General features: G+C 38.9%; 1 protein-coding gene across 2 annotated transcripts in view; it reads left to right on the forward strand.

The window, feature by feature from the left end:
• LOC129740981 (lachesin-like) overlaps window positions 1-13,835 on the forward strand; it is a 343,414-nt gene that overhangs the window by 245,651 nt on the left and 83,928 nt on the right. For both annotated transcript variants that reach the window (XM_055732646.1, XM_055732647.1), the window contains exons 7-8: window positions 11,440-11,590; window positions 11,783-11,925. In XM_055732646.1, coding sequence (XP_055588621.1) covers window positions 11,440-11,590; window positions 11,783-11,925 — 294 coding nt within the window. The remainder of the gene's footprint in view (window positions 1-11,439; window positions 11,591-11,782; window positions 11,926-13,835) is intronic.

The raw sequence follows: 13,835 nt of genomic DNA on the forward strand, positions 1-13,835 counted from the left end.
GACACCAGAGCACATAGTGTTCAACTGTCCGAGTTTCGAAGGGATACGCACTAACATGCTTGCCTCCTGCGGACCATACACGACAGCCGACAGCGTCTGAAACTGGCAGTATAACATACAAGATAAGACTCTACCTTCTGCGTATGCCGAGCAGCCTGGTACGTCGCGCGTGTGTGTATACCTCCAACGTTACCGTCGCGGAGTATTCGTGTCAAACGCGCCCTCTGAGATGGAGGCTGTGGGGATAAGACACGACCTTTTCCGCAGTCGAACTAGTAGGGGGGAAGAGTATCTAAGCCGCGAAATACTCTCGGGTAGAGTGACTTCACGTCGTCGGCGGGTGAGACACTCGATTCGGTGTAAGATGACGTCTTCGCCGGGAATCATCCGAGTAGTTTCGTAAAGCCCCGGACGTGTGCTGTGACAGGCGCTAGTCTAGGATAAGCTGCTCTCGATTCGAGACACGAAAGGGAAAAGAGGAGAGGGCTTCGAGCAAAACCAAGCGGAGACAAGCTCTCGAGGCGTTAGGGGAGAGGTCATTGGTACTGTGAGCCTCGAGTTACGAAAGAAGGCCGGACCTCGAGTTGTTAGAGGAGAGGTCCTTAGTCTTGAATCGTAACAAGGGGCAGGGTATACATGCTGGAGTTTGAACTTGACATTGAGTAAGCCGATGAGCGCTTAAGCCTGGACTTGGTCTCCCATCTCGAATACAGCCTTCGATGCAGGTCCGGATGGGAATTATGACCAGAGGCCCCAGGTGGTCTTTATGGCGAAGAGTTACATAGTATTATCTCTTTCATTGAAAATTGGATTCCGTGCTATGTTTCGCAGTCGCAGTTATCCGTACAAAGGTTGACTGAAAAGAGGTTAACGTGTAGAACTCCGACAGATTTACACTGATTTGACAGGTCGCTCGAATGTACAAGTTCGCACAAATGTCGCAGTCATGAGTGTGCAGTTCAATTTAGTGCGCTGCGATTAATATCTAAAGTCGACCAATTGCACCCATGGACCCAGTGGCTTGCCGTGCCTTCGAATGCAATCCGTAGAAAGGATTTACCATCTAGGTGATCAAGTGTAGCGAGCACTTTTTTTGCAGGCCAGTCGTCTGGCAGTTTCGCAACATGTCACGCCCCCGCCCAGTGTATCCGGCTAGCCTTCACAACCTTCTGGATACGTAAATATTGCAATTAGTAGAAGACTTCTTACATGGGCCTACTGAGAGGTTCATTTTTCAGTCCATTTCAACACATTGCTGACCAAATACGAGATCTTTTGTTTTTTCGCTCATCACAAGTGTGCCATACCTAGACGCATAACTCTAATCTAATCTAATAATTAAACTTTATCAGCCCATCATTTGGACAAAGATGAAGAAGAGTCGATTTTTGTGTAGCTTCTGAATAAACGAAATCGACTTCTGCACAGACCTTTACAAGATACTTTAAAAAGATTGTCATCCTGTGCTTTGGGGTTTGGGATCGAGTTCTCACCAGAGAAAACGGAAATGGAGATTTTCTTTAAAAAGCATAGACTAGCTCTACTGAAGCTCCAACATCGAGGATTTTAAGTATCTTGGGGTATGTGTTTTGATTCAAAGTGTGCCTGGAATGCTAAAATTGAGTATCTGAAGGGGAAATGCCAACAAATAGTAAATTTTCTCCGTTCAATTACCGACATCTGGTGGGGAGCCCATCCAGAAAATATTTTAAAATTTTATCGAACAACTGTTCTCTCAGTGTTGAAGTATTGCAGTTTATGTTTCCAATCTACTGCCAAAACATTCCACATTAAAGTGCGCCATCTCGATTTATCTATTAGCATGTTTAATATTTCTGGTGGAGATCAGCCCTCTTTTCGAAAATGTTGTCGAGTTTACTGGATTGAAACCTTTATTAACCCCCAGTTCCGTTAAGTCTTAAACCCTGGTTTAGTACGTTGAACTTAAGTCGGGAAGTTATTAGAATATTTTCCCGGCTCATGTCCAATCATTATCTATTGGACGCGTTATTTCATATTTCTCTTTCTGACATCTTTTGTATTTATAAAACATTAAATTTATAACAATATATTGAAATTATAAAAGCGAGTTTGGCTCGTTTCAAATTAACAAATTGTAAAAAAAATCTGAAGAAAAATCTTTTTCCTATAAATAAAATTATAATTCAATCACAACTGTGTTAGGGACTAGATTATCTTAGATGTTCTGAAAAACAAAAATAAACTAGATAATCTTAGTTTAGTACAGATTTAGTGACCCAGACATCCAATTGGTGGGGTTTTTGAATTTTCTACACAAATTTACGTGCAAATATACGTGTAAACTTTACGTATATAATGCAGCAAAACCAGTATATACGTATCATTTTGGAGGAAATATAGGCATTAGCACACATATTCTTGATTTGGATGGTATTGAATTGCGATTTGCACGATTTGTCATGGTTCATGATAACTACCCTGATTCTTTTTGGAATATGCTATGACGATTTACATCATCATTTATATACATATATGATAGAGGTTGTAATCTTGTAGGTCTTCGCTCAATATGCGATTGGGAATATCTTTATATACGAAATTTTTCGTAACAATATGGAAAGTTTGACGACTTAACTATTTGGTCGTCTGGTGCGACTAGAGTGCAGGGCTCTCATTTTCCGTCAGTTGAATAAAAATGGGATAAAGTCAATGCATATAGCAAGCATATAGGTGTATAACAACAGTATCTTACAGTTTTCGGAGGCTTCCTGATCCCTATCGGGAATTTCCTGTAAATTTTTATTTTCATCGACAGGTACGATATTGGATACAGCATCGGCCTGGATTTCGGGTAGAAATGTTTCGCCGCCGCGCTCAATGTGAACACTCTGGGTAGAACTTTTATTACCAGCAGTTACCTTAGTACTTTTGTACCGCTGAACTAATCGACTGTAGGTACCACTCTTCCGACATTTTATATTTTTTTTCTTTTTTAAATATAATCTCTCATTTTAGCAATCTTGTTTGATAGAATAATGTACTTTCTGCTAAGATCTAACAGCTGGTTGTTATGATAATAGAAATCGTATTTCATGTTAAAAAAAATCTTAAATATTTTCGATTTTTTTTTTCATAGCATGACAAAATCTGTTAATCACTGCTCATCATCGTATATCGGTCGTTTCACGGTTTTTTTGCGAATTGTCGTGCACAAAGGTCGAGTTCATATGTACATAAATACGAGTCTCTCTTCTTGTCGTAATGAAATCATGCAATGCATTCAAATACGAAAAAGAATATGCATGGGCCGAACATTGTAGGTGCAGATATACGAACATGAGTTCAAATAACATTCTATACGATATAATCTGTAAAATAAAATACCACTTCTGGTTGTCTAGTATTAGTATTAGTTTTAGTATTAGTATTAGCTTTACTACTTACTAGTAGAAGTATTAGTTCAAGGAACATAAAATGCAAGTTAAGTTATGTCGTTTTGAATGCCAGGACTGTTGAAAAACACAGTTAAAACTGTATCTTCTTCTCAAGGAATTTCATTTTCAAAGTTGTCGAGATACAGTTGATAATATGTACCTACTTATATGAAAACTGTGAAACAATTATAATTGGTAACATTTCAAGATCTCATGTCTAGATTTTCGAAGCGCAAAACAAAAACACATTTTACAAATTTAAAAACCAACCCATTTTCAGGGTTTTTTGCGAATTCTCATCCATTTGACTTTTAAAGAAATCAAACGATAATTATTTGTGTAAGAAAAGTAGAACAGGCATGGCAAAAAGTGTTTTCTTTTTTTGTCGTCTATTTTTTGCATACGTGAAAAATTGCAACAACCGACCCAAAAAAAAGCACCCTCACAGAAATCCCACAAAAAAGTGCCAAGGACCCATTTATTAGGCGAACATTGAACCAATCCGAACCCATTTGACGGTGTTAAAGTGCGCTTAGCAAGAACTACAAACGAAATCGATGGTGTTTTTTGTGCTTCTCTGGAACGGTTTCGAACAAATCCTTCGACTCTTGAAAAGAGGAATACATTTCTATCCATTTTCGGTTTCAGTATTCATGGCGAAGATTTCTTTTTTTATTTTGGTGTGCAGCCTGCCTACGATTCCGATAGATCCGGTTAAGTTTCGTTTCGATTCAATCGCTGCATGTCGGTTGAATCGGGGCTGGCAAAAGTGGCTGATTGCTTTTTGGCCACCACCATTTGACCTGGTCGGTTGAATCCGGAGAACCTCGAAAAGTCTATGTTTGTGAAGGCAACGACAACGCATCGTCACCGATGAATGCATCCGGTTTTGTGCAAGGACCGAGACCATCGTCCGGAACTGAGGCCAAAAAGTCGTGGGATCGTAACTTGCTGGCCCGTTCCAGTACGTATTCCGATATGGATTTATTTAAATTCAATTTACATTTTCAACGGACTGAGAGAACGCATCTGAGTGGAAACGAGTAGCGAATCGCTTGAGAGGATACTTTTCCTAATTTCAAGTCAGTCTTTGCAACTTTTTGGAAAATTTTATTTAAACTTCTCTACTTTTCGGTTTAAATTTTTTAAATTGTTCGATTCTTTCAATTCAATTTCCCCTTTTGGAATCGAATCTATCATCAATTTTGTGCGAATCACAACTTTCCCCCCTTATTTCTAAATTCATTTGAGAGTGTGAACAAACGTATGTTTGTCAAGCCATTTGGAAATCCATCTGTGCCAGCCTACATTTGTGCAGAGGACGAACATTGTTATTTGCAGTTCATTTGCCTCTGAGTTGACTTCCGATGTTGTTTGTTTGCCAGCTGGGAAGGTCCAGGCTTTGTTTACAATGTGGTGAGTGTCTAATCGATTGAGTGATTAAACCCATCATGGGCAATTGGATTGATTGAGTTGGAATAAAATTCATAGGTTTGTGCTGACCGGCTGATCTGTCTGGTAGCTCACATTCCAAGTCGATGCAAGAAGCAAATTTCTGTCAAAGAAACAACTCAAGTGTCAAGAGAAGTATGAATCATGACCATCCTGATACATCTCAGCACATCAAGAACAACCTACGAGAAACCAACGTAAATACCTCATCTCTGGCTTTCTAGTTGGATGCTAAACTGAGTAGAACCATCAAAAATTTTAAAAAAATTCTCCCAAAATACTTGATTTAAATTATTCGCTTGGATTCTTGAATCCAAATAGGAAAATTCATTCATTTTTATAAAATATTCAATTTGGTTTCAGTTTTTTAGTATTGGAGATATTATCACTGATTTTGTATGCTATATTACAAGCATAACCAAGAACTTTTTAACTTGGATCATTTTTCCTGTGACCACCGGAAGTGCTCCCTTAAAAAAATCCGTAATTAGGCTGTTTGGGTCTATATGACCCGAGAGTTTGATTAAGTTCCCCTGGCCGCAAATATTGATCGATTTTGATGAATTTTTAATTCATTGTATAGATAAATTATTCTAGTTTCTCAATATCGAAAAAAATAAGTCGATATATTTTATGAAATCACCAGTAGCTGATTCCAAATGAAAAAAGTCCCGGAAAAGAGCTCTTTTTAGAATGATTTTAACTTGTGACAGGTTCCAAATATTGCGCTGATTATAAAATATTTGAAATTGTCAAGAATAAATCTATCCATGGATGTACAAGATTTTGGTGGTCCAAAGGAAGTTTTGGCCGCTATCTCGGAACTTCCGGTAGAAAAAAAACTTACGTCAAAAAAGTCACCAAATTTTGGCTTTGCTTTGCTGTAACCTCCTTACCAATGGATCGATCCTCTAAATTCAAATTTTAGTTTTTTTCGTTAACTTTATTATTATTTTCGTAGAATATAGTTGGTTCCTCGCAAAGGCTTCGTGCCGCAAGCCGAAATGTGCCGGGATAAGGACGGAGGCATCCTGACGGACAATCGCGAGGTGATCAAAAGGTGGAAGCAGCACTTCGATTAACACCTGAACGGCGCACATGCAGGAGATCAAGACGGTGGGGGAAGGTACATCGCCGGCGAAGCCAACGACAAAGACGAGCCACTCCCAACGATGAGTGAAGATAAGGAAGCCATTCGCCAGCTGAATAGAAACAAGTCGGCTGGGAAAGATGGCATCGCAGCTGAACTCGTCAAAATGGGCCCGGACAAGTTGGCCGATTGCCTACACCGGTTGATAGTCCGGATCTGGGACATAGAACAGCTTCCGGAGGAGTGGAAGGAGAGGGTAATATGCCCCATCTACAAGAAGGGCGACAAACTGGACTGTGAAAACTACCGAGCGATCACTGTCCTCAATGCCGCCTACAAAGTGTTGTTCCGAATCCTACTCCGCCGCCTAACGCCACAAGCAAACAGATTCGTGGGAAGTCATCAAGCCGGCTTCATGACCAGATATTCATATTACGGCAAATTCTCCAAAAATGCCGGGGACACAAAGTCCCTACGCACCATCTATTCATCGACATCAAAGCCCCAAACGACACGATCGACCGTAACGAGCTATGGAAAACTATGGACGAAAACGGCTTTTCCGGGAAGCTGATCAGACTGATCAAGGCGACGATGGAACGCAGTGCTGTGTGCGGATTTCGGGTGAATTGTCGAGTTCATTCGAATCGCGCAGGAGGCTTCGACAAGGTGATGGTCTATCCTGCATGATGTTCAACGTGGCGCTAGAAGGTGTTATTCGACGAGCGGTGGGCGAAATGCGGGGCACGATTTTCAACAGATCCAGTCAACTTATCTGCTTTGCCGATGACATTGATATAGTCGGCAGATCATCTGCGGCGGTGGAGGAGATCTACCGCAAACTGAAACGCGAAGCACGAAGGATTGGGTTGATGATAAATACGTCCAAGACGAAGTACATGCTGGCCTGCGAATCCGAGACCGACCGAACCCGCTTGTCCAGTAATAACAAGGTCACGATCGACGGCGACGAGCTGGAGATAGTCAAAGACTTTGTCTATCTCGGCTCACTGGTGACCGCAGACAATGACACCAGCCGTGAGATCCGGAGGTCCGGAGGCCGTGAGATCACGAAGTGTAACCTGTATATGACGCTCATTAGACCGGTTGTTCTCTACGGGCACGAGACATGGATATTGCTCCAGGAGGACCTGCGTACACTCGGAGTATTCGAGCGACGAGTGTTAAGAACCATCTTTGGCGGCGTACAGGAGAACGAAGTTTGGAGGCGAAGGATGAACCACGAGCTCGCGCGGCTCTACGGCGAACCCTGTACCCAGAAGGTGGTGAAAGCTGGTCGGATACGCTGGGCGGGACATGTTGCGCGAATGCCGGATGACTATCCTGCAAAACAGGTGTTCGCTACGAATCCGGTAGGAACAAGACGAGCGGGGGCTCAACGAGCGAGGTGGTTAGACCAAGTGGAGCGTGATCTGGCGAACCACTCCATGGCATTTATTTCATAATGTCAGGATGTCAAATCCGGCCAAAACAGCACAGACAATGTTTCCTCAAAAAAGGCAGCGAACGCTTTTGATGACACTCTTTCACGTAAACTTCTTGGTTGACGGTCCTGGCTGCAACGAAAATGTCGCTTTACAAGCCACAGGTACAGAAAGCTTCCCAAACGAGATATTTCTTGGTATGCTTCGATAGCTTAAAATGCTTGAAAATGTCTGCTACCTTTTCCCATCCGGTTGCTATTTAAAACTCTTTACGGAAGCTGTCTGAAGTCAGCCTTGGCAAGAGTTTCGTCGTCCATTACCACGCAATCAAATTTGGTCAATATGTCGTATACAGCTTCCGAAATCTTGTTTTTGCCGTACGGTTTTGCTTTTCATTGCGATTAGCTGTCACTACCTTCTGATAAGTCGATAGTTCAGATCGATTTTAAGCTTCATGCACGGTTATAGATGATAATCCCAACTTTTTGGCGACATATCGAACCGAATTGTCGAAATACGTTCCTCGAACACTTTTATAACTTTGATGACTGTTGATTTCGCTACATTCAACGATTTTTCTTTTTCTGCGTGCGTGTTGTTTGGGTTTTCAGGACGCATGTACAAAATTCTAGTTCTTTGTTATATGATTTAAATCGCCGTAGTTTTTAATGATTATAATTTAAATGGCATGTTCTGCGGAATGAAAACTAGAGAGAATTTTTATTTTACAGAAATTTGAAAGAAAGGTGGATATACAGGCATTAGTGCGCCAATAGGAGAAAGCTTGATAGGTGTTGGAATTTTAGGCTAGAGGGCATGTTGATGAAAAGCTCCCATGAATTGCTTCCGCCTTTGCTCTGCACTATCTAACTATACCTGAGAAACTCAGAAAGAGAATTCCCATGTATAGCGGGCCCATAGTTTGAGAGCGTGTTTTACGCACACTTCAAACGAGCAGAAACGTAACAACCCATGGGCCTTCAGAGCTTTCTTTATGCGAGAACAGTTCTAGCAACGTTGCCATTTTTTCAGATTCGCTGCGAATAGTTGCTATTTGTCGATTTTTTCGCATTTCACATTTTATCTATTCTGCGTTCTTACTTTTTGGCCAAGTGTCAATTTTTGAACCGAATTTCCTTGTTGTGATTTTTTTTGCCAATGTTTTTCCCTCAGAAGAATTTACAACGCAAACATATACTGAATTTGATTCTATCTTTGTAAAACCACCATTGGCAAAGGAAGTGCACATTTTTGCTTCCGTATACTTTCCACCTGAATTTGCCACTTCACATTATTTTGAATTGTTTTTTCAAGTTCTTGAAAATACATTAGCTGATCAACCGGAAGCAAAAATGCACATTGATGGCGTTTTAAATCAACGCAATGCTGATTTTATTTTGGATGATGAAAATGAAGCTATTCTACTTCCAGTCGTAGGCGAGAACGAAACGTTACAATTAATACTCGGCAAAGCTTCTATTTTAGGCTTAAATCAAGTGAATCATTTGAAGAATAGTAACAATAATTATCTTGATCTACTTTTTACCAACTACACAGAAAACTTTTGTGTAAACGAATCGGTTGATCCTCTATGGAAATATGGAGCATTTCACAAAGCGATAGAATACTCGCTCTTTATCCCCAACTGTGCCAAACCTCGCGACTGGGAGTACGAGGAGTTGCCAGACTATCAGAATTCCAATTTCGAACTTTTGAAACTAGAGCTCATATAAAGTGGTCAAGTGTATTGAAGAATGAAGGAAATGTTGATACAACAGTAGAAACCTTTTATAACATAATGATTAATCTAATAAACAGTTATGTACCTTCAAAATTTAAAAGACGGTCCTACAGCTCGAAACAACCTATCTAGTATAACAAAGATTTGAAAAACTTACAAAATAGGAAGCAAAAAGCTCATAAAGTCTACAGAAGTGATAGAAGTGTTACAAATCATCAAAATTATATAAATTTATGCAACCAGCTAAACTCATGTATAAAAAGTTCTTTTGAAAAATACAATCAGAAAATTAAAAAAAAAAATTAAACAAAACCCAAAAGTGTTCAATGGCTATACTAGAACGCAGATGAAAAATTCAAACTTTCCTACTCAGTTGACAGACGACAGATTGACAGATAGACGGAAACATTGGAAATAATCCACTGGAAATTTCTAACTTATTTGCAACTTTTTTTCAAGAAGTGTACACTTTTTCTACTGAGATAGACCGAGATAGTGAATACTTTTCAGTCATTCCAGAGTTAGCGTGTGACATTCAAGTCAATGAAATTGATTACAATAATGTTTTCGAAGAACTTAGAAAACTTGATGCCTCTCAAGGAGCAGGGCCTGATGGACTTCCTCCATGTTTCCATAAAAACTTGGCGACCGAATTGACCGAACATCTTCTGATTCTTTTTAATATGTCGTTATATTATAGAAAAGTACCCAAATTTTGGAAAAAATCTTTTTGAATTCCAATTTTCAAGTCCGGAAAAAAATCCGATATACGGAATTGTAGAGGAATAGCTATTTTGTCTTGTATCTCCAAACTCTTTGAATCAATAATAAATGAAAAAATTATCAACAAGTAAAAAATACTATAACGAGCAAACAACACGGTTTCTTCAAAGGACGCTCTACATCATCAAATCTTCTCGAAATCGTTACATATGTAATCAATTCTATGAGCAAAGGCTTTCATCTTGAGGCTGTTTATATCGAATTTAGCAAAGCCTTTGACCGCATTGACATGCCCCTTTTAATCTTCAAATTAGAAAAAAAATGGCTTTCATCCAAATCTCCTCTCTTGGTTACAATCATACTTAACCGATCGAACACAAATCGTTCGTTTCCAATACGAAATATCCAAATTTGTAGTTGTGACCTCTGGTGTGCCTCAGGGGTCTCATTTAGGACCTCTCTTTTTCATACTGTTCGTTAATGACATTTCCTTTATTCTGAAACGGATTGAATACGCCGATGATATAAAACTATTTCTGAAAATAAAAACAACCGAAGATGTTGAATATTTCAAAACGAAATCAATGTTTCCTTTGAATCGTGCAACAAAAGTTTACTTCAATTGAATGTTAAAAAATGCAAGTCTATATCATTTAGCAGAAAACAAAGTTACCCTATCATTGAAACAAAATTAGGCAGTCAACCAGTACAAAAATGCAAAATTGCAAGAGAACTCGGCGTCATACTGGATTTGAAACTCACGTTTGTAGAACATCAGAACAATATAATCAATAAAGCAAATTGCATGCTAAGATTTCTAAAACGTTTCAGCAAACACTTTCAAGACCCATACACCATAAAGTCACTTTATATATCCTATGTTCGTCCGATATTGGAGTATTGTAGCATCATAAAAAATCCTTATTCAAATATTCACGCGCAACGTCTCGAATCTGTTCAAAAATAATTTTTGTTATATGCGCTACGGAAAATCAATTGGTCTACTTTTCCTCTTCCATCGTATGAATCTCGTTGTAAGCTTATTGATATAGAACCTCTCAGTAAACGCAGAGAATTTTCCCAACTTGCATTTGTAAATGATGTTGTTACACTAAGAATAGACAGTCCTGAATTACTTTCAAAATTAAACTTTTACGCACCCTCCCGTCCATTAAGAAATAAACATTTATTCTACATTACACTTTATGCCAAAAACTATGCAAAACATCAATCTATTGATAAAATGATGTACAAATACAATTCACAAAGTGAAGTTATACACGTAACAATGAAAAAAAACACCATTAAAAATGGGCATTTAAAAATAACTTCATACAACAGCAAAACAATAGCTTACATTAGTTTTAAGTAGTTTTAAGTATTGTAGTCTACCAAGTTTGACTTAATAAATAAATAAATTGAGTGGGTTCATTGTAGCTGAGATTCAATATTTTACAATGACATTCAAAAATTTATTCAAGGTAATTGTGTATTACATAGCTAGATTTGTGGTTTTGCTGAATATTTTCGTGTCAATAATACTGTTTTGATTTTTCTCTATTTCGATTCCAGTTCCTCCGATGCTGTGGATTCCCCATCAGCTGGTGGGTGTTCCCGTTTTCTTCAACGTCACCCTGGAATGTTTCACCGAAGCCCACCCAACGTCACTGAACTACTGGACCCGAGAAGATGGACACATGATTCACGATTCCCGAAAGTATAGGTAATATTATTGAAAGTTGAACAAAATATATATTATTGAAATTTGACCTGTAATAAATGAATACATGTGTGTAATTGAATTCAAACACAAATTGGCTCTGCAGGCTGACATGAATGCACCATGCATCATTTGTTTCTCTTACAAATAGGTCCAATTTATTTCCTCTTTTTTATTATTCCTGGATCTTTTCAGGACGGAATCGACCGTTGGGATGCCGATCTACAAGACGCACATGAGGCTGCACATTTTCAACATCCAGCAGACCGATTATGGCACGTACAAGTGCGTTGCCAAGAATCCTCGAGGAGAAACCGACGGAACAATCCGGCTGTACAGTGAGTACCCACATCTACTAAACATCCTCAACTTTTGTACCGGGTTGTTTCGAAGAATTGTTTTCAGCAAAACACCGGACCAATTAATTAAACGAGCTGCACTAATAAATGCAACCCTTGAACAAAACCCTTAATTGTCAGTGTGCTAAATTAATTTGCCTTGGCCGGAAACGTTCCAATATTGGCAGGTTCTTATACCAAAGTTGTAGAAGCCGTTCTTTAAGGAGAGAGAACCTTGACAGAGCTTCCTCATTTAGGTTGGCTTTCTTCTAAAACTAAAATGGGGATTGAGTAGGTACGAGGGTAGAAGCATTGTGTCATCTTTATGATTCCTCAACCAGGTTAGGGGAAGTGGAAGGCTTAGATGAAATTTTGAGGGGGCTTTTTGGAGTCGACAGCTTCAAGAATGGAGCCGGTTCCCATAAATAATGACTGCTGACAATAACAGCTGGAACGGAAATCTCATCTCAAAGCCAAACAAATAGCTCTGGCCTCTCTACTAAAACGGGTTAAGGTGTGTGTGGGAGGAAGAGGCTTTTGGCAAATGCTTTTGTTTTCCGAACATCGAATAGAAGTTTCCAGAGAGTGGAAGAATAAATAATTATACAGAGGAGTGCAGAAAAGCGTGTGCATAAGAAATTTGTTTGCTTTCTTGAAGCCAGAGTACGACGAAAATGCAAAGATTTTTTTTTTTTTTTTAAATATATCTTTATTAGTACCAATTCATCATTACATTTATATTTCATTAATACATTAAATTAGGTGTTCAGTTCAATAATGAACTTTCAGAGCCCTATAGTTTAATAATCACTTAAATTTATTTATTCGACTTAAATTTGCTGAGCACAATCAAGCATTTTTATAAAGGAGAACATCCTGTAGTGAAAAAAAAAATATTTTAAACTAAAAACTAAAGCTATCCTAAAATTAAACTAATTGTAGAGAGAGCGAATCTCTGCGATGGAAGACTGCATCGATTTGCCTCTGAAGTTGGAGATGATTTTGTTGGCCATCTCTTCGATCGATTCAATGCCCGCAATCCGATGAAGATCTTCGGTGCTGTGCCAAGGTGGAAGCCGCAAAATCATTTTCAGAACCTTGTTCTGAATCCTCTGGATGGCTTTCTTCCTCGTCGCGCAGCAGCTAGACCAAATCGGAACTGCATACATTATCGCTGGTCGGAAGACTTGCTTGTAAATAAGCATCTCATTCTTCAGGCAAAGTCGGGATTTCCTGTTGATGAGAGAATAAAGAGATTTAGTGTATTTATTACATTTAGATTGAATATCTTCAATGTGATTCTTAAAAGAAAGATTCCGATCAAGTGTGAGTCCCAAGTACTTCACGTGATCAGACCATTCTTAAGAAACCCCATTAAAAGTTATGGAATGATTTTCATTAGGTTTTAAAAAATTTGCTCTTGGCTTATGGGGAAATAAAATAAGTTGAGTTTTGGAAGCGTTAGGAGAAATTTTCCACATTTTCAAGTAATTCAAAAAGGAATTTAAATTTTGTTGCAATCTACTGCGTACCACCCGTAAATTTCGACCTTTGGCTGAAAGCAAAGTATCGTCAGCAAATAATCTTCTACCTTTTCCTTCTGGGACATCAGGAAGATCAGAAGTAAAAATATTGTATATAATAGGCCCAAGTATACTACCCTGAGGGACACCAGCTCTAATGGGTATCCTTTCAGAGCATGAATTTTGATAGCTTACTTGCAAAGTTCGGCTAGTCAAATAATTTTGAATAATTTTGGTGAGATATACAGGAAAATCAAATCGAGCTAATTTAGCTACTAAACCTTTGTGCCAAACACTGTCAAAAGCTTTTTCAATATCAAGAAGAGCAACACCAGTTGAATAACCCTCAGATTTGCTAGCGTTAATCATATTAGTTACATTCAAAAG

The sequence above is a fragment of the Uranotaenia lowii genome, chromosome 2, assembly GCF_029784155.1.
Source record: "Uranotaenia lowii strain MFRU-FL chromosome 2, ASM2978415v1, whole genome shotgun sequence".
NCBI classification, from domain to species: domain Eukaryota; kingdom Metazoa; phylum Arthropoda; class Insecta; order Diptera; family Culicidae; genus Uranotaenia; species Uranotaenia lowii.